The 23,905-nt window shown below is 41.3% G+C and overlaps 1 protein-coding gene across 2 annotated transcripts in view; it reads right to left on the reverse strand.

Moving 5' to 3' along the window:
* Positions 1-2,229: 2,229 nt before the first annotated feature.
* UBAC2 (UBA domain containing 2) overlaps positions 2,230-23,905 on the reverse strand; it is a 298,565-nt gene continuing 276,889 nt past the window's right edge. For both annotated transcript variants that reach the window (XM_075336716.1, XM_075336715.1), the window contains 2 exons: positions 23,368-23,472; positions 2,230-2,456 (listed from right to left, as the gene is read on the reverse strand). In XM_075336716.1, coding sequence (XP_075192831.1) covers positions 2,349-2,456; positions 23,368-23,472 — 213 coding nt within the window. In that variant the 3' untranslated portion in view covers positions 2,230-2,348. The remainder of the gene's footprint in view (positions 2,457-23,367; positions 23,473-23,905) is intronic.

Here is a 23,905-nt window from a genome sequence, read left to right on the forward strand (position 1 = left end):
GAACACATGCGTATGATACAGGAACTTCTTTTCATGTTATCATCTTATCTTATATAGAAGTGATGTGTGCTCTCTGCTACATTTAGGGGTGTCCCTATTTCCTACTAAAGGGAAGAGAAAATAAGCAATTGCTTATTGATCAAGCTCCTGTGGCTAATCAGGTCTCTTTTCTACTCAATAATTAAAATTTTCACTGACACCTATTATCATGGAGATTTTCATCTTTTCAGTTTGGATAATGTTGTGAAAATAAGTGCGTGTAGTCAGAGACATAACTGCATATCTAGAAATTTTACACTCTAAATTACTCAGACTTTAAAGGAGTTGTCCACTTTTAAGAACGTGGACTTTGAATGCTGAAAAATACCTAACGTATAAGGCCCAGCTCATATTCAATTCCTGGGTGCAGGGCTGGCTCCCTAGGGCTACTGCAGTTTCAGTGTTTGGCTGCAGCGATGACATCACACTGACAGTGTACATCACTGCTCTAGCCAATTATTGAGTTAAGCAGCTGTGCTGAGGTAGATCAGCCGCTGGGCTCAGTGATCGGCTTCAGTGGTGATGTGCGCTGTTGACTATAGATGAGTCGACCCGTGGAAGTTCGGTTCGGCGGTTCAGCCGGACTTAAGGCCCCGTCACACTAAGCAACATCGCTAGCAACATCGCTGGTAACGAACAACTTTTGTGACGTTGCTAGCGATGTTGCTGTGTGTGACATCCAGCAACAACCTGGCCCCTGCTGTGAGGTCGTTGGTTGTTGCTGAATGTCCTGGGCCATTTTTTAGTTGTTGCTGTCCTGCTGTGAAGCACAGATCGCTGTGTGTGACAGCGAGACAGCAACAACTAATGTGCAGTGAGCAGGGAGCCGGCTTCTGCTGAGGCTGGTAACCAATGTAAACATCGGGTAACCAAGAAGCCCTGTCCTTGGTTACCCGATATTTACCTTTGATACCAGCCTCCTCCGCTCTCACTGTCAGTGCCGGCTCCTGCTCTGTGCACATGTAGCTGCAGCACACATCAGGTAATTAACCCGATGTGTGCTGTAACTAGGAGAGCAAGGAGCCAGCACTAAGCATTGTGCGCTGCTCCCTGCTCTGTGCACATTTAGCTGCAGCACACATCAGGTAATTAACCCGATGTGTGCTGTAACTAGGAGAGCAAGGAGCCAGCGCTAAGCATTGTGCGCTGCTCCCTGCTCTGTGCACATTTAGCTGCAGCACACATCGGGTTAATTAACCTGATGTGTGCTGTAACTAGGAGACTGGGGGCTGGTCACTGGTTGCTGGTGAGCTCACCAGCAACTCGTGTAGCCACGCTCCAGCGATCCCTGCCAGGTCAGGTTGCTGGTGGGATCGCTGGAGCGTCGCAGTGTGACAGCTCACCAGCAACCTCCTAGCAACTTACCAGCGATCCCTATCGTTGTTGGGATCGCTGGTAAGTTGCTTAGTGTGACTGGACCTTTAGATAAAGTTTGGTTTTAGACCCAGACTTTACCTGAACTCTTATGGAAGTCACTAACTGGGCAGTTCGTCTCTCCGCCCACATGCAGCCAACAATATACAGAACACTTACGGGGGCAAGGTTTTTCCATTATTTTTTTTGGTGCACACTACATGCAATCACTCATCTGTACTGTTGACATGACATCAAAGTTGTAACAAAAACACTGAAAAATGAGCAGAGGAAGGGAGCCTGTGCTGGACCTGGGGAGGATGAGTACCTGCTGTGTTTGCTGTTTTAGGTATTTTACAACCTTTGGGATTCACTTTACTGAAAGTAAGCAACCCCCTCAAATGATAAGTGTGAGCTTTCATCACTACAAAATGTTACCACTTAATGCAAGATTTAAAGGTGCTCTTTATAGAAAGTGCTTGGGAGTATTTTCATAATGTGCCAGTTGTCGCTTTTAAATAAGAAAATTGTCCTAAATCTCTGGCAGTAAAAAGACTGAAATAACTTGGCAGATTTTCTCTAGAGGCCTAAGAAAAATGACAACAGTAAGACATCATGAAATCACAATGTGCTATGTATGTGACAACAGCCACATTGTACCCCTGAATGTCTAAACCTTAATATAATCAGTGCAGCTTCCATTAGTATTCCTGCAGCAAGAACACTGGTTACAGCAGTAATGAGAATTTTTCAGATCAAATAAAAAAAATGTACATTTTTTATGTTTAAATATAGCAAGTGATACAACATTCTGCGTTTAACATCAGTTTAGCAGAGTGAGTAAAAATATGTTTCTTTAATCCTCTCTGTTAATTTTAAATACATTTTATATTTATAGGTAAAAAAGATCTTTGGATGCCATATGAGTAAAATATATTGCACCATTCCCTGAATTATCACCGCTGTAATAAAAAATTGGTAGCCAAGTTGACATCATTGTTTGAAGCCCTTAGTGCGGTTAAGACGTCTGCCCTTGAGAACCCCATTTCCATTAGACGAGCAACCTGCAAAGAAATGAGAAAAGATGCTGTAAATCAATCTTTGAAACATGCATAGAAACAACAACAAACATTAGATAAGCAATCTTACATTAGACTGTAGCTTTCAGTAGAAATGTTGAAATTTCTGATAAATCCAGGAAAAGGAAGTTATGTAACTTGTTTAGTACTCCCTGACAAACATCTAACAGGTGTCCAAATCATCACTATACCTACAAGATTGTGACTTATTTACAAGACTTGGGTAGTGCCACTCAAAAAAAAACCCACAAAGAAGGTCATGTGAGAGAAAGCATTGTGCAAGTACATTAAAAATAACTGTACAATAACAAGCTGGGGTCACAATGGCTGAAGCACAGTAATAGCATGTTATACAGGGGTCCGTCTGAAGCATTCTCTTGCTACTTCCCATTCAACATTGTTATATTAAAGGGGTTATCGAGGACTTTGTTTTTATTGTGAGGGGGTTAAATACTTAGGGGTACTTTGCACGTTGCGACATCGCTACTGCGATCTCGTCGGGGTCAAATCGAAAGTGACGCACATCCGGCGCCGGTAACGACGTCGCAGCGTGTAAAGCCTAGAAGCATCGATTAACGATCGCAAAAGCGTTGAAAATCGGTGATCTGTGTAGTGTTGGTCATTTCCATAATTTCGCTGCAGCGACAGGTACAATGTTGTTCATCGTTCCTGCAGCAGCACACATCCCTGTGTATGAAGCCGGAGGAGCGAGGAACATCTCCTTACCTACGTCCCGCCTGCAATGAGGAAGGAAGAAGGTAGGCGGGATGTTTACGTCCCGCTCATCTCCGCCCCTCCGCTTCTATTGGCTGCCTGCCCTGTGACGTCACTGTGAAGCCGCACGACCCGCCCCCTTAAGAAGGAGGCGGGTCGCCGGCCAGAGCGACGTCGCAGGGCAGGTAAGTGCGTGTGAAGCTGCCGTAGCGATAATGTTCGCTACGGCAGCTATCACAAGATATCGCATCTGCGACGGGGACTATCGCGCTCGGCATCGCTATAATCAGCTAGCGATATCGCAGCGTGCAAAGTACCCCTTACAGTCCGGTAGTTGCTAAACACCTGCCTGTTCGGTGATCTATTTCGCCTCTGAGCGGCCACAGACTGATCCTGCCAGCAATTCTCCTGCGGCCAATGACTTTATGTTCAAAAATTAGCTCCTCCTCTAGGGATTGACAGCCGGCTTGCCGCAGTTAGGTAGCAGGGAGCTGGCCGTCAATCAGCATGATGCCGGCAGTGATGCCCCATTGACAGAAAAGACGAGCTGGCCTTGAGGTCAAATGAAGCCAAAGAATTGCCGGTTGAGCCAGGAGAGATGTTGAAGGGTGAAACAGACAAATGGTTAGCAACAACCTGCCAGTAAGTTTTTAGCCCCATTGCATAAAATCCCTCAAAAGACCAGATAACCCCGTTACGGGTCATCAGAAAGGCAGATATACAAATGTTATTGGTTTGCACTTTCACAAACTTTTAACATCCAGTTTCTTGACCATAATTGTACCTAAATTGTAAGGCACCACTTTGTAATGCCTAATTTGAATGCAAACATTTTAATAATGTATTTAGCATTGTATTTAGTGTTCTATTTAGAATATATATTGCAATAGTTTTTTTTAGTATCCAATTTTCAGTCCCTAATAGAAATACCTTAATTTTTAGTACTTATGGTCTTCAATTTTTAATTCCTGATTTTTTTCTAACATTTAGCATGCAATATTCAGCACAAAATATTTGTACATAATAAAGGATCCAACAAATAAGCTGGAAACAATGAAACAAACGGCAGATTTTTAACAGTTGTTGCACGTGCCTGATAATTACTTTAACTGTCAGACAATCTGTTGAAATTCTGTTTTGCTGTATCTTTTTTCCCTTTTTTATCAGATGATTGTCATTTGGATGTGAAAGAGTATTGTTTTTTTTTGTTTCTTCCTGTTGGTTTCTTTTGTCCATTTCTGTAAATGTTTGTAACCCGATCAACTACAAATACAGTTGAATGATTGTGGGTAGTTCATAGCTGTGAGATTGTCTGAATGCCAGATTAGATCTCGTCTGTGGCCGGCTTTAAGAGAACTTGTCACTTGGTTTTTGGTGCTAAATTTTACATTTCTCTGAACAAATAACTATCCTCCAATAATATAAAGATTAAAATAAATCATGCTCCATCATATGTCCTGTGACAGGCTATAATAAGCGAGACAGATGCGCGCTATCGTGTGGCATTCCTTGGTCTCATGCGAGGCTGTAATGTCACACTAGCACTGTTCTCAATCCAGTGCCGGCTTTTCTCTCCCAGCCATCAGACGCAGGGGCAATCAACAAGAAGTCAGCAGCAGCCGCAGTTCTCACTACCTGTCGATTAACTCATTTGTCCGAAGGCGGGAAGAGAGAAGCCGGCAGTGATTGGTCACAGGGCTCACATGACGTCACAACTTCACACAAGCCCACACACTGCTGAAGCAGCGCCACCACTGGAGGCTTTTCTATTTAAATGGGGGAAGAATTTGGAATATCCAGTAGTGCACGACCCCTTTCAGTTCTGAGATGAACAAGAACATTACACAACTAAGTTACAGTCACTTGGAATTACAGTCTTTGCTGCTGATTACAATTTTACATTAAGTCACAATTTTTCTATAGGTTTACTTTTTTGTTATAAATGATTAGAAATAAAAGAAGCAGAATGCCCCCTCCATTATTTATTGAAGTACTTTTCAGCATTATTTTCCTTAATTCATTTTAGCAGTGATGAACAATGATGAGATGAGGATCCATGTGTTTGTAACAAAAAATGAACTGTAACAGATCATTTAATTTGATAAGGTGGTTAAAACAAAGACAAAGTTGATTTACCTTCTCTGAGTTTGAAAGGAAAAAGCTAAATCTGGGGAATTCCGTAACCTTAAATTGTTAGCTCTAGTACTTTCATCTAGCTTTGACACTTTCAGCAAACTTTGCATAAATTGGACTTTGGATTTTTATTTTACCTTATGTACTTTGTAACTACTGAGATCGTTATACTTTACATTTTCATCACAGCTTTTACATCAGGATTCTTTAGTAAAAGGCTTTGAAAAGTTGACTAATTTTTACACAATTTTCGAGGCTGTAGTAAAATTATATGACTTTTGGCATTTTCACTCTGGGGCAGGATGGGGCTGTAGCGACTGCTGATCAAATTCATGACAAATGACTGTGTTTGCTCCTCCTCATATCTTACTCCAGCAGAGACTGAAGTAGGATTTGTGGCGAGGTGCACATAGACTTGTATGTTACTCGTCTGGCGCTCCCTGATTCGTGTAGAAGCATATGTATCTTCATGAATCTGGAGCATCTTGCTTCTATAATCTTATCAAACCAATTACCTATAGTGGGATGAATTACCAGGCCAAATAACCTTTATAATATTAAGGTCAAATAATGATATCTACAATTTATTCTTTTAATGCTCCCAAGGCTTTTTTAAGACTAATTCAGACATCTGTTATGTAGCTACAATTCTTTACCAGACCAGGGTTTCGGGACCTGAAATATGCTTATGATGCTGTAAATTCACATCAGATCCATATTTAGGCCAGGAAATTAAGCCACATTACAGTCATCTAAATTTGCATTTTCTGTGCCATATTGTATCTCATAACTTTTTATAGTGTCTTTCTAATTTAAGGAAAACTAACAAAGGGGTGTTCAAATCAAGTAAAAAAGTAAACCACATATACATCTTATGGTCAACCCATCCCCATCCATCCCATGTATATTACTAGTTTTTTAACATTAATTTAAAAGTCCTGGTTGATGTATGTGTGGGCTCCTGCACACCTGGCTATGAAAAGGGATTAGTCAATTGTATTAAAGTGGTGTTCTTAAGTTTAAAGGTACCATCACACATAACGAGATCGCTAGCGAGATCGCAGCTGAGTCACGGTTTCCGTGACGCAGTAACGATCCCGTTAGCGATCTTGTTATGTGTGACCCCTACCAGCGATCAGGCCCCTGCTGTGAGATCTCTAGTCGTTGCAGAATGGTCCAGGCTATTTTCTTCAAAGGCGATGTTCTGCTGGGCAGGACACATCGCTGTGTTTGACACTGTGTGACAGGGTCACAGTGACTGCTGAGATCGTTATACAGGTTGCTACTGCGACCTGTATTGTTCCTGCATTGTTGGTAAGATCTGACTGTGACATCTCACCTGCGACCTCCCAGCGACTTACCTGCAATCCCTATCAGGTCGCATTGTTTTCGGGATCGCTGGTAAGTCGTTGTGTGTGACTGGGCCTTTAAAGTTATCCACTATCCATAGGAAAGAAGATTACTTTGCAATCACTGGCAGTTCGACAGCTCTGGCTCCCACCAATCCCAAGAATTGCTGTTAATGGGAGCGCTGGAGAGTGTGGAGCACAGCACTTGGTTGATCTTCAGTGCATCTGATCATGATTCTCATGATCAGTGGAGGCCCTGGTGGTCAGACCTCAAGCGATCGAAAAGCTATCCCCTATTCTTTTGGTTGGTGATAACTTTCAAACTTGACAACACCCCTTTAACACTAGAAGTCCCAGAGAGGGGTCATTTAACATTTCTACCTTTGGAACCCAGAGAGCTCGAAATTTCTGGGACTTCTAGTGTTAAAGGGGTGTAAAAATGACGTTAACCTTCAGATATGGGGTTAATCATTAGAGCCACCTGTCCGTAAGTGCAGGGAAGCATGGTTACATCCGCTGTTCTCCATACACAGAGCGGTGACTGAATCTGTGCCGGCGCCACCTCTGTGATTGGCTGAAACTGAGATGCTACTTTGAGGATTAAATTTCATTTCCTACCATGAGCAGGGGTCAATGTGTAGGCAATCGGAAGGATTCAAACGCGATTAGCTCCATATCTGCAGGTTAATAGCGTTTTTACACATGTTCCCTTTAAAACAATTACCTGATCCCTGCTTATAGCCTGGTCAAATACAGACATCAATGGGATGTGAAATTAACAGGTATAGAAATGTATTTAATTCCATCTGTTACTTAAGGGGTTAAGGTTCACTCCTATCCTACAGTGATCTAACAGATAGTGGTAACCTCAGCTGCAGACACTCCCTTAATATCCGCTCCTCACTCCTCCCTATGCTGGCTATAGCTCATATCTACTGTCTACTTTAAAGGAGCCAGTCTCTGGGTAGCTGATGTGTCGCTTCTATTGCAGTTGAGAAATTCCTGATAAAAAAGCTGTGGAGTGTTATTTGTTGTGTCTTTCCCCACTAATTTGTCTTACCTAGCTTGTGTTGTCTTATTGGCTTTCAATAATCAAGCCTTGTTCTGGCTCACATAAAGATTCATTAGGAGCTTATGGCATAACTTTTGACTTCGGGCCAGTCAGTAGTTACAGTAACAAGATGGTGCCACGGGATAGGAGTGACGCCGAAAAAGCATGAAAACGCCAGAGGGCAAGTATAATTCCAGGAAAGGCTAATTATAATACCGAGGGACAGGGAGTTGGACTTAAAGTGGCACTCCAATAGTGAAAAAAAAACAAGACAAAAAAATGCTAAAGTGGTTCTTTAAGTATTTGCTACAGACATTTTTATACTAAAAACATGACTCGTAGCACAAGAACCGCATAAAATGCACGTTTGTTGCATTTTTACTTGCGTTTTTGATGCATTTCTTCCCCATGCTTTGGAATGGGTAAATAAATGCTGCTAAAATGCAGTAAGAATTGACATGCTGCATCTATGAATCTGCTTCAAAGCTGCAAGGAAAAAATAAGCATCTTGTGAATGAGACTTCAGGAATCTCATTTAGCTTTGCTGGTATTAGGAAATATTCCCTTTTGTGACAAAACTATATGGAAAAAACTATACAAAAACACAGCAAATACTTAACCTGTGCATGTACCCTAAAAAAGAAGCTACAGGTCAGAAAATGGCAAAAGAAAACATTTTTGTTTACATGGCCCTAAAAAATTTAAAGCACTAAAATGAAAACCCCAACTATTTAGTATCATTATGATCATACTGACCTGGATAAAAAAAATAATAGAGGAATTGCATATTTTTTTTTTACCATTTCATCCCACAGAATTTTTCAACCCACCTGTGACCGTAGGTAAACTGAGTGATGTCACTGCTCACAGGTGCAGCTCAGTCAGTCTCTGCCTGAAACCACAGTGGATTGTCATGTTTTCTAAGGTGCCAGTGTGCTGCAACTTCAGTATGTAGCAAAGCCGGGATCATAATGGGATCTCGTGTGAATTACGTTGGACTTGGGTTGTTTGAGGGGTTAATAAATTGGAGAAAGAGGGTGGGTGTTTTTGTATTTTATTTCAAATAAAGGATTTTTTCCGGTGTTCGTGTTTATTTCTTTTCACTTACAGGATTAGTAATGGGGGTTTCATAGCCCCATATCTATTACTAATCTAGGGCTTAGTGGCAGCTGTGAGCTGTCATTAACCCCTTATATTACACTGATTGCCACGAGCTGGGTAATATGCCAGGATTGTTGCATCTAATGGATACAAAAATTCTGGAGCAGCTGGTATTTTTAGGACAGGGGGGGCAATAACCATGGGCCTCCCGAGCCTGAGAATACCAGCCCCCAGCTGTCAGCTTTATCAGCTGTATCAAAATTGTGGGGGACAAATGCTGCTTTTTTTAAATTACTTATTTAAATAAGTTAAAAAAAAGCCGCATAGGGTCCCTCTTCTTTTGATACACAGTTAAGATAACATAAGAAAGAATATATATATACACATAATATATATATATGGGCAAACCCTAACTGTAAAGTTCAGGGTGCGTACGAGTGTTCTGCACGGACCCAAAATACGGACTTCTTAGGGAAGTCCATGTTACTGTGTGAGTTCGGCCACCCGGATAAATTTTAAATTGGAAAAAGAAAGAAAAAAGAAAGAAAATAAGGAATAAGGACCATTATACTTACTGACATTGCCCACGGCTATAACAGTACTTCCGGGTCCAATTGTTAGCTCTCATACATATTCACTGCTTCAGCCACCTTCAGTCCCGTGTCTGTGATTGGTTGGCATCACACATGCTGTCTGTGTCCCTATAGTCGTGTAAAAATATAAAATGGCGTAGAGTCGCTCCATATTGTGATACCCAGTGTATTTAAAGCAGGTGGCTACAGGCTGCTGCCCCCAGCCATGTGCTTATCTGATATATATATATATACAGTTAGGTCCAGAAATATTTGGACAGTGACACAATTTTGGCGAGTTGGGCTCTGCATGCCACCACATTGGATTTGAAATGAAACCTCTACAAGAGAATTCAAGTGCAGATTGTAACGTTTAATTTGAAGGTTTGAACAAAAATATCTGATAGAAATTGTAGGAATTGTACACATTTCTTTACAAACACTCCACATTTTAGGAGGTCAAAAGTAATTGGACAAATAAACCAAACCCAAACAAAATATTTTTATTTTCAATATTTTGTTGCGAATCCTTTGGAGGCAATCACTGCCTTAAGTCTGGAACCCATGGACATCACCAAACGCTGGGTTTCCTCCTTCTTAATGCTTTGCCAGGCCTTTACAGCCGCAGCCTTCAGGTCTTGCTTGTTTGTGGGTCTTTCCATCTTAAGTCTGGATTTGAGCAAGTGAAATGCATGCTCAATTGGGTTAAGATCTGGTGATTGACTTGGCCATTGCAGAATGTTCCACTTTTTTGCACTCATGAACTCCTGGGTAGCTTTGGCTGTATGCTTGGGTTCATTGTCCATCTGTACTATGAAGCGTCGTCCGATCAACCTTGCGGCATTTGGCTGAATCTGGGCTGAAAGTATATCCCGGTACACTTCAGAATTCATCCGGCTACTCTTGTCTGCTGTTATGTCATCAATAAACACAAGTGACCCAGTGCCATTGAAAGCCATGCATGCCCATGCCATCACGTTGCCTCCACCATGTTTTACAGAGGATGTGGTGTGCCTTGGATCATGTGCCATTCCCTTTCTTCTCCAAACTTTTTTCTTCCCATCATTCTGGTACAGGTTGATCTTTGTCTCATCTGTCCATAGAATACTTTTCCAGAACTGAGCTGGCTTCATGAGGTGTTTTTCAGCAAATTTAACTCTGGCCTGTCTATTTTTGGAATTGATGAATGGTTTGCATCTAGATGTGAACCCTTTGTATTTACTTTCATGGAGTCTTCTCTTTACTGTTGACTTAGAGACAGATACACCTACTTCACTGAGAGTGTTCTGGACTTCAGTTGATGTTGTGAACGGGTTCTTCTTCACCAAAGAAAGTATTCGGCGATCATGCACCACTGTTGTCATCCGTGGACGCCCAGGCCTTTTTGAGTTCCCAAGCTCACCAGTCAATTCCTTTTTTCTCAGAATGTACCCGACTGTTGATTTTGCTACTCCAAGCATGTCTGCTATCTCTCTGATGGATTTTTTCTTTTTTTTCAGCCTCAGGATGTTCTGCTTCACCTCAATTGAGAGTTCCTTAGACCGCATGTTGTCTGGTCACAGCAACAGCTTCCAAATGCAAAACCACACACCTGTAATCAACCCCAGACCTTTTAACTACTTCATTGATTACAGGTTAACGAGGGAGACGCCTTCAGAGTTAATTGCAGCCCTTAGAGTCCCTTGTCCAATTACTTTTGGTCCCTTGAAAAAGAGGAGGCTATACATTACAGAGCTATGATTCCTAAACCCTTTCTCCGATTTGGATGTGAAAACTCTCATATTGCAGCTGGGAGTGTGCACTTTCAGCCCATATTATATATATAATTGTATTTCTGAACATGTTTTTGTAAACAGCTAAAATAACAAAACTTGTGTCACTGTCCAAATATTTCTGGGCCTAACTGTATATATCTATATATCTATAGATATATATATATATCAGATAAGCACATGGCTGGGGGCAGCAGCCTGTAGCCACCTGCTTTAAATACACTGGGTATCACACTGGGTATACACTTAAATACACTGGGTATCACAATATGGAGCGACTCTACGCCATTTTATATTTTTACACGACTATAGGGACACAGACAGCATATGTGATGCCAACCAATCACAGACACGGGACTGAAGGTGGCTGAAGCAGTGAATATGTATGAGAGCTAACGATTGGACCCGGAAGTACTGTTATAGCCGTGGGCAATGTCAGTAAGTATAATGGTCCTTATTCCTTATTTTCTTTCTTTTTTCTTTCTTTTTCCAATTTCTATCATTATCCGGGTGGCCGAACTCACACAGTAACATGGACTTCCCTAAGAAGTCCGTATTTTGGGTCCGTGCAGAACACTTGTACGCACCCTGAACTTTACAGTTAGGGTTTGCCCATCACTACTTAGGGGGTTATCACTATGTTATCTGGTATGTTACATATGACTCTGCAGGTGACATCTACTACATTATCTGTACTTAGACAGTTATTCCTGTTACCTGTAGTGTTACATAAGACTCCAGATGAGATCTACACTATTTGGTCTCAGATTTTTCTCTTTTATCTACTACATTATCTATAGAAACAGTTATCACTGTGTTATATGTGTTGTTACATTTGGGTTTTTTTTGTCAGTGGGACGATAGGAGGCAAAATATACCGTATGTGTCTGGGCTTGGGCCCCTAATATTTTCTGACCCTACCAATGCTTCTGATAAGTTGCGTCAGCGATTTCCATCTTTTACTTGATTTGATGCAGATTTATCACTATGCATTGCATAGGATGTAGCCTCCAACAATGTTGCACAAGTATGAGCCAGCCATGGATTTAGAAAAACCTATCCATATCCTTTGTAGTGCAAATTGTTGGCAGAACTTGTACCACAAATTTACATCAGTAAGGCCTAATCTTAATGAGATGCAACACAAAAGCAAGGTGAAGAGTTCTTAATTATCAGCCTAAAAATTCAAAACCTGTAATTTATTTTGTCTTTTTACCATACCAGAAAAGTTTCTTTGGATAAATTACTGCATCAACTGTCGATTTATTTGTTTTTCTATAGACCTGTAAATTATTCGACTAAATCAAGTACAATACTTAGTGTTTTCACCAGACTGAAGTAAACACTCTTGTAATTTCCCACCATATGCTTTACTGGAAAACCCATTACCGATATTACTGCTAAAAATAATATATTAGTGACATTTCTAGACCAGTTGTCTAAAACCAAACATATGTCAGAAATACAGTTCACATAAAATTCCCCACCTAAACACAGTCCCAGTCATTTAATCAATGTCTATAGACGGGTATCTACCAGAAATGGTTGTACGTCTACTTAATCATTTATTAAAAAGTATATTTTCTACTAGGGTTAGGACCGAAATTCTAATCTTCTGAGGACCGAGGGAGTCTGACTTAGTTAAAGCGCCAAGGTATATTTCTCATGCCCTACAACGGAGCCCGATGCATTAAGACTGAAGCTTCACACACCAGACTTAATGAAGGACATGCAGGAATAAGAGCATAGAATTCATTAAGGGGCACCTCTTAATTAATTTAGCCCATTTTATCACTGGCATCTGCCTGGTACTGCCACCATTCATGAATCTGACGGGCAGGTGTTGTCCATTTTGGCAGAGCTTCCCTAAACTTTTGTAAAAACACCAAAAGTCACAAAATTTGTGTGCAATTACATGTTGCAGAAAACGTTTGGGACATTTAAAAGTCTATTACAATAGTTTTCCGGCTTAAACACTTTTAAAAACCAGGGTCTAAGCATATCTAGGAAAATAACATTAAAAGGTTTGGGCCAAAAAAGTAGGTGTCAGCAATAAAAGACATCTCCAGTATTAATGGCCTATCTTAAGATATGTCATCAACCTTTGATCACCTGATGGGTCAACCATGAGAGTTCAGCACAAGACACTGTGATGAGTTGTTATGCTTATGTATGTAGAGAAAGAGATATAAAGCTCACAGAAGTGCAGTAACCCCAATGATCATACATCAATGACCTATCCATCCTATGTTAAAGGTGGAACCCTTTAAAAGGGGCTGACTAAACTACTGTGTTCAGGAGCGCACAGCTACACTGACTCCCCACTTCCTGGTTACTGGGGGTGGCATGCTCCTGAAGGTTGACAGTTCATACCATAGGTATGGTCATGCCACTACCCTGAACTGTGCACTCTCTCATTTTGCTAGCAGAGGAAGCTTTGCCTCTGCAGAATTGGAAAAGTGCAGGAGTAGTGAAAAAGGCCAGATTCAGCAATCTGGCCAGTCTCAGACAGGCGTAAGCAAGTTATAAAGCATAGAACTAATAAGTGGTGTGTGCTCCTAGCGTAGGTTACCAGCTAGTCAACGAGCTATAAACTACAGAATTAAAAATCCTGTTGTTCTTGAGAACAAAAATATTTTTTTTTTAAACTTGTTTTACTGATGGGTGTATAAATATATAGAGATATTTTGTTTCAGATATGAAAAAACATAGGGTCAAAACAGTGATATTTAGCAATACAGTTTGAAAGCATACATATGAGTACACATACAGTGGGGGAAAAAAAAGTATTTAGTGAGCCACCAATTGTGCAAGTTCTCCCACTTAAAAAGATGAGAGGCCTGTAACTGAAATTATAGGTAGACTACAACTATGAGAGACAAAAATGAGAAAACAAATCCAAAAAATCACCTTGTCTGATTTGGCAAGATTTTTTTCCAAATTAGGGTGGAAAATAAGTATTTGGTCAATAACAAAAGTTCAACTCAATATTTTGTTATTTATACTTTGTTGCAAGGACAGAGATCAAATATTTTCTGTAAGTCTTCATAAGGTTGGCACACACTGTTGGTGGTATGTTGGCCCATTCCTCCATGCAGATCTCCTCTAGAGCAGTGATGTTTTGGGCCTGCCGCTGGGCAACACAGACTTTTAACCCCCTCCAAAGGTTTTCTATGGGGTCGAGATCTGGAGACTGGCTAGGCCACTCCAGGACCTTTATATGCTTCTTACGAAGCCACTCCTTCGTTGCCCTGGCGGTGTACTGGGCATCATTCTCATGCTGAAAGACTCAGCCACGTTTCATCTTCAATGCCCTTGCTGATGGAAGGAGGTGTGCACTCAAAATTTCATGATACATAGCCCTAAACATTCTTTCATGTACATGGCTCAGTCATCCTGGTCCCTTTGCAGAGAAACAGCCCTAAGGCATGATGTTGCCACCCCCAATGCTTCACAGTAGGTATGGTGTTCTTTCTTTGAATGCAACTCAGCATTCTGTCTCCTCCAAACACGACGAGTTGTGTTTCTACCAAACAGTTCTACTTTGGTTTCATCATACGATATGACATTCTTTTATAATCTTCTGGATAATCCAAATGCTCTGTAGCAAACTTCACATGGGCCCAGACATGTACTGGCTTAAGCAGGGGAACATGTCTTGCAATGCAGGATCTGAGTCCCTGTTGGCGTAGTGTGCTACTGATGGTAGCCTTTGTTACAGTGGTCCCAGCTCTATGCAGGTCATTCACTAGGTTTCCCTGTGTGCTTCTGGGACTTTTGTTCACCGTTCTTGTGATCACTTTGACCTTACAGTGCAAGATCTTGCGTGAAGCCCCAAATTGAGGGAGATTATCAGTGGTCTTGTAGGTCTTCCATTTTCTTATTATTGCTCCCACAGTTGATTTCATCCCGCCCAAGCTGCTTGCCTATTGCATATTCAGTCTTCCCAGCCTGGTGCAATGCTACAATTTTGTGGGAGAACTTGCACAATTGGTGACTGACTAAATACTTTTTTTCCCCAGTGTATATCTTAATATTCTCATAACGAGTAAGCTAGTCTGTCACAAACTCTTTTAACATTGCCTTGGATACTACACAACCCAAGAGTGAACTTAAAGAAACCAGAAATAAACTCAAACTTGATGCAAACTGGTGTGGACCACAGAGAACACTATTACTGGAAGACTACAAAGGATATATAGTGAGAATGCGATCATCATAATAGGGACGTACCAGGTCTCTGCGACCTGAAGCCCGATACGGTCCCTCTGGTCAGTGGAGAGTTCAGCCACCCTCCCCATACCTTATCAACCTTCTGTGGGTAACCACTACTTTTGTAAAGTGCTCGAAGGACGATGTGATGTTAACAAGCCTCATCGAATTAGATCTGCTAGGAGGGCGTCTGTCCATCCATCTCAAGACTATCCCCTTTCGCGCCAGGAATAGTGTCTTCTTCAAGAAGATATTACTGTACCATGACCATATCTCAGCATCGAGGATTCCAAAAATGCATAATAATGGGTCTAAAGGTACCTCGAATTCAAAATCTCTGATAAGAAGATTACCACCTCCCTTCAATATTGTTGTAGATCTCTACAGGTATAAATCATGTGGCAAAAATCTGCTGCCTCCTCCCCACATCTTGGACAGCAATGGCCCCGGACATAACCCATTATACCCAACCTTGCTGGGGTAATATAGCTTTGGTGTATAATATATAACTGGATCAACTTACTGTTTATCGCTGCTGAGAACAGAGTGTGAGATTCAAGAATGTCACTTTTGATAAGATCATCAATAGCAGGTATTTGTGATCTCCATATCCAGAACTGGGAGAGGAGAGCCGTGGGCTTTGGCCCTGATAAGAGAGGAGTATAGTCTGGATACCAGACCCCCAGGGCCCTGGGAGAGGATAATACTAATAATTGGGAAAGATGATAATTTAATTGTCTCATGCGGGAATTGTGAGTGGAATGCGTGTTGTATCTAGAGATATTGAAAGAAATGAAAGTACGGTAGCTCAAATGTTGCTTGAATTTGGGCAAAAGAATTAAACACATTACCACGTATTAGGTCCCCAATCATAGTTCTTCCCCTAGTCTCCCAGTCATGAAACCCCTGGAGCTCACCAAACTGAGGCAGGCTTGCATTGCACCAAATCGGAGTCCCTTAACGACCGCGGCAGTAATATTACATCCTAGCGGTCATAAAGTTACTGCCCGCGGTCTGCCACCGGCAGATTTTCACAGTTGAGATGTGTGCCTGCTAGGCACGAGCAGAATAGTTATCTGCTCGTGCCGTTTAACCCCTTAAATGGCGCTATCAATATATGAAAGCGCCATTATAATCACGATCGCGGTAAAAATTTACTTACCGCCCGATACCGGAAGTCACGTGACGTGATCACGTGACTTCCGGTAGTTATCATGGTAGCACAGGGACATGTGATGACTCCTGTACCTGCCATGAATTACTTTCAGTTTCACTCGTCCCTGAGCTGAGTGAAGCAGAAAGTGAGCGTATCTGCTGTTCACAGCTCTGTAGCTGTGATCAGCAGATAGGGCAGAGCAATTGGATTGTTAATTGCTATAGCCCCCTAGGGGGACTAGAAAAATAAAAAAAAGTAAAAAAAAGTTTTAAAAAATTAAAAAAAAACCTAAAAGTTCAAATCACCCCCCCATTGAAAATTAAAGGGTTAAAAAAAATAAAAAATATACACACATTTGGTATCACCGCGTTCAGAAATGCCCGATCTATCAAAATATAAAATTAATTAATCTGATCAGTAAACGGCATAGCGGCAAAAAAGTTCCAAACGACAAAATGACGTTTTTTGTCGCCACAACTTTTGCGCAAAATGCAATAACAGGCGATCAAAACGTAGCATCTGCACAAAAATGCTACAGTTAAAAACATCAGCTCGAGACGCAAAAAATAAGCTGTCATTGAGCCCTAGATCCCGAAAAATGAGAACGCTACAGGTCACGGAATATGGTGTAAAACGTGCGGCACTTTTTTCGGACAAACTTCCGATTTTTTTTTAACTCCTTATATAAAAGTAACGCTATACATGTTTGGTGTCTACAAACTCGCACTGACCTGAGGCATCACACCCACACATCAGTTTTATCATATAGCGAACACAGTGAATAAAATATCTCAAAAACAATAGTGCTATCACACATTTTTTGCAATTTTTCTACATTTGGAATTTTTTTGTCATTTTCCAGTACACTATATGGTAAGGCTTATGGTTTTATTTAAAAATACAGCTCGTTCCGCAAAAAATGAGCCCTCACATGACCATATTGACTGAAAAATAAAAAAGTTACGTCTCTCAAAAGAAGAATGGCGAAAAAAAAATGGAAAGCAAAAAAATCAGCCGGTCGTGAAGGGATTAAAAATATTCAATAGGGTGGGAAGAATTTCTGCACTATACTGAAAAAATATTTCAATAGGGAGTCCATCCGGCGCCGACGCTTTTCCCTTGTTCATAGCCATCACTAAAAGTGACAGCAGTACAGGATCTAGTACTGATAACTGAACATACAGTCAGGGCCAGAAATATTTGGACAGTGACACAAGTTTTGTTATTTTAGCTGTTTACAAAAACATGTTCAGAAATACAATTATATATATAATATGGGCTGAAAGTGCACACTCCCAGCTGCAATATGAGAGTTTTCACATCCAAATCGGAGAAAGGGTTTAGGAATCATAGCTCTGTAATGCATAGCCTCTTTTTCAAGGGACCAAAAGTAATTGGACAAGGGACTCTAAGGGCTGCAATTAACTCTGAAGGCGTCTCCCTCGTTAACCTGTAATCAATGAAGTAGTTAAAAGGTCTGGGGTTGATTACAGGTGTGTGGTTTTGCATTTGGAAGCTGTTGCTGTGACCAGACAACATGCGGTCTAAGGAACTCTCAATTGAGGTAAAGCAGAACATCCTGAGGCTGAAAAAAAAGAAAAAATCCATCAGAGAGACAGCAGACATGCTTGGAGTAGCAAAATCAACAGTCGGGTACATTCTGAGAAAAAAGGAATTGACTGGTGAGCTTGGGAACTCAAAAAGGCCTGGGCGTCCACGGATGACAACAGTGGTGGATGATCGCCGCATACTTTCTTTGGTGAAGAAGAACCCGTTCACAACATCAACTGAAGTCCAGAACACTCTCAGTGAAGTAGGTGTATCTGTCTCTAAGTTAACAGTAAAGAGAAGATTCCATGAAAGTAAATACAAAGGGTTCACATCTAGATGCAAACCATTCATCAATTCCAAAAATAGACAGGCCAGATTTAAATTTGCTGAAAAACACCTCATGAAGCCAGCTCAGTTCTGGAAAAGTATTCTATGGACAGATGAGACAAAGATCAACCTGTACCAGAATGATGGGAAGAAAAAAGTTTGGAGAAGAAAGGGAACGGCACATGATCCAAGGCACACCACATCCTCTGTAAAACATGGTGGAGGCAACGTGATGGCATGGGCATGCATGGCTTTCAATGGCACTGGGTCACTTGTGTTTATTGATGACATAACAGCAGACAAGAGTAGCCGGATGAATTCTGAAGTGTACCGGGATATACTTTCAGCCCAGATTCAGCCAAATGCCGCAAAGTTGATCGGACGGCGCTTCATAGTACAGATGGACAATGACCCCAAGCATACAGCCAAAGCTACCCAGGAGTTCATGAGTGCAAAAAAGTGGAACATTCTGCAATGGCCAAGTCAATCACCAGATCTTAACCCAATTGAGCATGCATTTCACTTGCTCAAATCCAGACTTAAGACGGAAAGACCCACAAACAAGCAAGACCTGAAGGCTGCGGCTGTAAAGGCCTGGCAAAGCATTAAGAAGGAGGAAACCCAGCGTTTGGTGATGTCCATGGGTTCCAGACTTAAGGCAGTGATTGCCTCCAAAGGATTCGCAACAAAATATTGAAAATAAAAATATTTTGTTTGGTTTTGGTTTATTTGTCCGATTACTTTTGACCTCCTAAAATGTGGAGTGTTTGTAAAGAAATGTGTACAATTCCTACAATTTCTATCAGATATTTTTGTTCAAAACTTCAAATTAAACGTTACAATCTGCACTTGAATTCTGTTGTAGAGATTTCATTTCAAATCCAATGTGGTGGCATGCAGAGCCCAACTCGCGAAAATTGTGTCACTGTCCAAATATTTCTGGACCTAACTGTAAAAGTATACAATGGGTTCTATCGAGCACATGGTAGAAACTAACCAACATGTAACCATATAATACTCACATGACCATAGGTATAGAAGGTAAGAGAAGAGAAAAAAAAATAAAATATATTAAAGGGTGGGGAAGAACAGAGGGAACAAAAGCCACGAAGGTAGAGAGGAGAAAGTAAAGAAAAGAGAAAGGAAAATGGGAAGGAGCAAATACTAAGTTTAGTGAAGAGGGAGGGTAGACAACAGGAGCAGCAGGAGAAGTATTTAGCGATAGCTGCGAGAATCATAAGCTTTAGGCCTCAACCAGCAACAACAACGAGGGAGGACAGGATAACTCTAGTCTCAAATCTCCAAGGCAACTCCATCTTCCATCCAAAGTACGTCAGTCCCGTCCCTGGAGCAGTCTCACAGTAGGGGAATAAATCAGGATCACACACCAGTGATTATATCAGCGCTTGTTGGCAGCTCCGCAGGTGTTTAGCTATTCATCCACCTCTGTAGGAGAAGAGAAGAACAGGGTCTTGTCCTCGTAGATGACCCGTAACCAAGCAAGGAATGCCATAGAGTATGAAATCTGCAGCTCGCTAAGACGCTTCTTGACATGGACAAATTTAGCTCTGGTTTTCTGCAGGGCAGCCGAAAAATCCGGGAACATGGAAACCGTCCCATTGTTACAGGTGATCGGCCCCTTGTGTCGCGCCACTCCAAGAAATGCATCTCTGTCCCGGCTGCTGAAAATAAGAGCAAGGAACGGTCGTGGGGGGTTCCAGGTGATGGTGGTCGGATTGGGACCCTGTGTGCCCTCTCCACAGCAAAAGCAGGGAACACCTTGACATCTGGGAGCATCTCAAGAAGCCATGATTCTGCAAATGCACAGGGGTCCCCTCTTCCGCACGCCCAGTAGGTCCAGAATGCATAGAATATTGCGCTGTGGACTCTTGTATAGCAGACAGGAGCTGCGCCAAGACCTGCTTCAAGGTGGGTCCCTGCACCTCGCCGCTCACCTCCATAGCCACCACTCCACCAGCTCTCTACCTCTCACCGCTTACAGTAGGGGATCCGGCGCCATTTTGGCTGGTTGGCGGCGCAAACTCCCGGAGTTTCTCTGCCACTGTACTCTGCTTCCTTCGATACAATACCAGGCTCTGTATACTCCCCGGGGCAAGGGAAGTGAAATGGAAGTGCAGGATGCCCGATTTCAGTAGGATTGAAGGCTGGAAACTGTGCTGGGAAGCAGAGCCTCTCCTAGATGCGATTATTCATGCCGGCTGCAGCCCACACCCCCAAACAGAAAGAATTTTTAATAAAAGGTAAGAGACAAACTTGCCCTTTTTTACATGCACTTTGCAATATTAATCATTTGAGATAACCTCCTTAACACCACAAATCCAATTACTGGCATGCATCATGTAGCAGAACCAAACAAGCATATCCATAATTATAGCGTTCTGAGCTCTAGCCTCAGTTATCATGGCCATTTTATTTCACAATATATATTACATACATAGATCTCACACTTGACATAGCTGAAGGGCTTTCTATAGAATGTCTGTGAAATTCTCAGGCTTAACCTTTTATTGAAACATACTTGGTTTACTTCATTATATCTAATTGTCTCTCAATATTGTACTCTAAACTCTTTCTTTACATGCACCTTTGTAAATGTCAATTTTCCCTAATTCCACATCACTACCCTCCCACCTAAGGTGTATTTCTGTACTGAACTATACATTTTCAGACTGTGCTTTTTGTGTAAAACAGTCGTGAACTTTTCACTTAACTTGTTTCATGCATGTACATTTATTTATTCTATTGCATATTCTGACCATTATTGTTAAACTCTATTAAAAAAAAATCAATAAAAAGAAAACAAAAAGAAAAAAGGACTGTGTGTAATCCTGATTGAGATATACAGCATATATATATATATATATATATATATATATATATATATATATATATATACACACTGTATATATCTATATACACACACACACACACACACACATATATACATACATACATATACACGTCCTAGGTCGCCTCCCTCCGAGCCTGCTGTCATCTACTGATCTGATCGGAGATTGATCTGTGCCTGTTAACCCTTTACATGGCGCTGTCAAACTCTAACAGCACGATCTAACAAGTTCCAGCGGGGATCACGCTGTTCCCTGACGCCATTAGTGGCCCCATGACGCGATCATAGAGCACTGTCCCCTGTCTCTGTCATGACAAGATGATGACCCCTGTCGCTGTCATGACTTACTTCCTGTGAATGCTGGCAGAGCACCGGCACTCACAGGAACACAGCATTTCTGCTGTTCAGAGGGATACTGAAGCATTGCTTTGATCAGCAAAAGCGATCGGACAGTGCAAGCATAAAGTCCCCTAAGGGAACCAATAAAAATTGAAAATAAATGAATAAAAAAAAAAAATCTAAAAGTTCAAATACCCCTTTTGGCCCATTGAGAAAAAAAAAATTAGAAAAACCCCACATATTTGGCATCGCCGCATTCAAGTGCCCAATCTATCAAAAAATAAAATCAAGTAATTTGATTTGTAAAGGTCATAGTGAGAAAAAAAACAAACTAACACCAAAATTAAGGTTTTTTTGGTTGCTGCGACATTGCATGAAATGCAATAACAGGTGATCAAAACATTGCATCTACGCAAAAATTGAATAATTAAAAATGCCAGCTCAAGATGCAAAAAATAAGCCATCACTGAGCCTCACAACTACGAATAATGAGAAAAGGCACTCATCAAGATGAAATACAAGGTCCTTTTATTTCATTAAATCAAGAATAGGTAGGGAGAGGATGCAGAGGGCAAGGACGACGGCTGCCGTTTCGCGCTTAGAGTAGCGCTTCTACGGGTCCACACCAGTGTGGGTGTGGATCTGTAGAAGAGCTACTCTAAGCGCGAAAAGGCAGCCGTCGTCCTTGCCCTCCACATCTTCTCCTTACCTATTCTTGATTTTATGAAATAAAGGACCTTGTATTTCATTTGGTGAGTGCCTTTTCTCATTCTTCTTATTTGTGATTTTGCCTTTATGGTTGCTATGATTGGCACCTCCTATTTTTGTGTCCTTGCTCTCCTCCTTGGCTAGTGATTTTTCTGCTGCTAATTTAAAACTCTCGTTGGAGACAGTGGTGCTGGACTGTCTGCTCGCTGTGCTTTTGCATCACTGAGCCTCAGATCCTGAAAAATGAGAACGCTACGGGTCTTCGAAAATGGCAACAAAAGTGCAATTCTTTTTTTTTTTTGACAAACTTCTACTTTTTTTTTCACAACTTAGATAAAAGCAAAATTTTACATGTGTTGTATCTACAAACTCGTAATGACCTGGGGAATCATATTGCCAGGTCAGTTTTACCATATAGTGAACATGTTAAATAAGAAATCCCCAAAACAATCGAGCAATAACACTTTTTTTTGCATTTTCACTGCGCTTGTAATTTTTTCCCATTTTTCAGTACAAAATGGGGCAGAATGAATAGAGTACATTTCATGTCGCAGAAAACAAACCCTCATATGGTTATATTGACGGAAAATAAAAAAAACAAACAACTTTTGGCTCTTGGAAAAAGGGGAGAAAAACAAACCAAAAAAATGGAAAGTTGCTGGGGGATGAAGGTAAAAATACACATTTTATGAGTCCAGCTAAGGAGAAAGACAGCTTCTGAATCCAAAGCTCTTCCATCCCTGCCTGACTTATAGCTGCAGACTGTACTGACCAGAGAGAGAGCTCAGCAACAGGAAGAAGGAGGAACACTGAGGAGCTGTTAATCAGGTTAGGTGTGCAGAGATTTAGATAATGGATAAATAAATTAATAAAGTATTATCCAGTTATTCTAATATGGAAAAATATAAGGCTGTTAGTTCAAGCTTATATATTTGCCATCAGACCCAAAATTGTGATCACAATATTAAATTCCAGGGAGATGCCAATTATCTCTAATGTCTCCTATTGCTAAATATTGGAGAGTATATACAACATGGCTTACCTGCTCTTCAGGTGCTGGAGGAGGTGGCGCTTGTGGTTCTGCATGATTAACAGCCCGTCGTTGCCGCAGAGGTTGAAAGAAGCGATTCCAACCAAATATTCCACCCTATAAAAGGAACCAATAAGGTTTTGTATTCTGTCTACAAACATGAAGAAAGAAGAGCTGTCATACAGCATTACTGAGCTTAAGTATCACAGAAGTAACTTAGTACATTATCAGCTATATAAGCTACCTTTAAAGGGAACCTGTCACCAGTTTTATGGCCTATAAGCTGCGGCCACCACCAGTGGGCTCTTATATACAGCAGTCTAACATGCTGTATATAAGAGCCCAGGCTGCTGTGAGAACATAAAAAACACTTTATAATACCTAAACTGGTCGCTGTGGTGCTGGTTGGCCCGGTGGGCGATGCTGTTCTCCGGGACCGGCGCCTCCTCTCTCGGCCATCTTGCTCCTCCGTCTTCTGAAGCCTGTGTGCATGACGCGTCCACGTCTTAGGCTGCTTTCACACTACGTCTTTTTAACATGCGTCCTGAAC

The sequence above is a fragment of the Anomaloglossus baeobatrachus genome, chromosome 2 (genome assembly GCF_048569485.1).
Source record: "Anomaloglossus baeobatrachus isolate aAnoBae1 chromosome 2, aAnoBae1.hap1, whole genome shotgun sequence".
Classification (NCBI taxonomy): Eukaryota; Metazoa; Chordata; class Amphibia; order Anura; family Aromobatidae; genus Anomaloglossus; species Anomaloglossus baeobatrachus.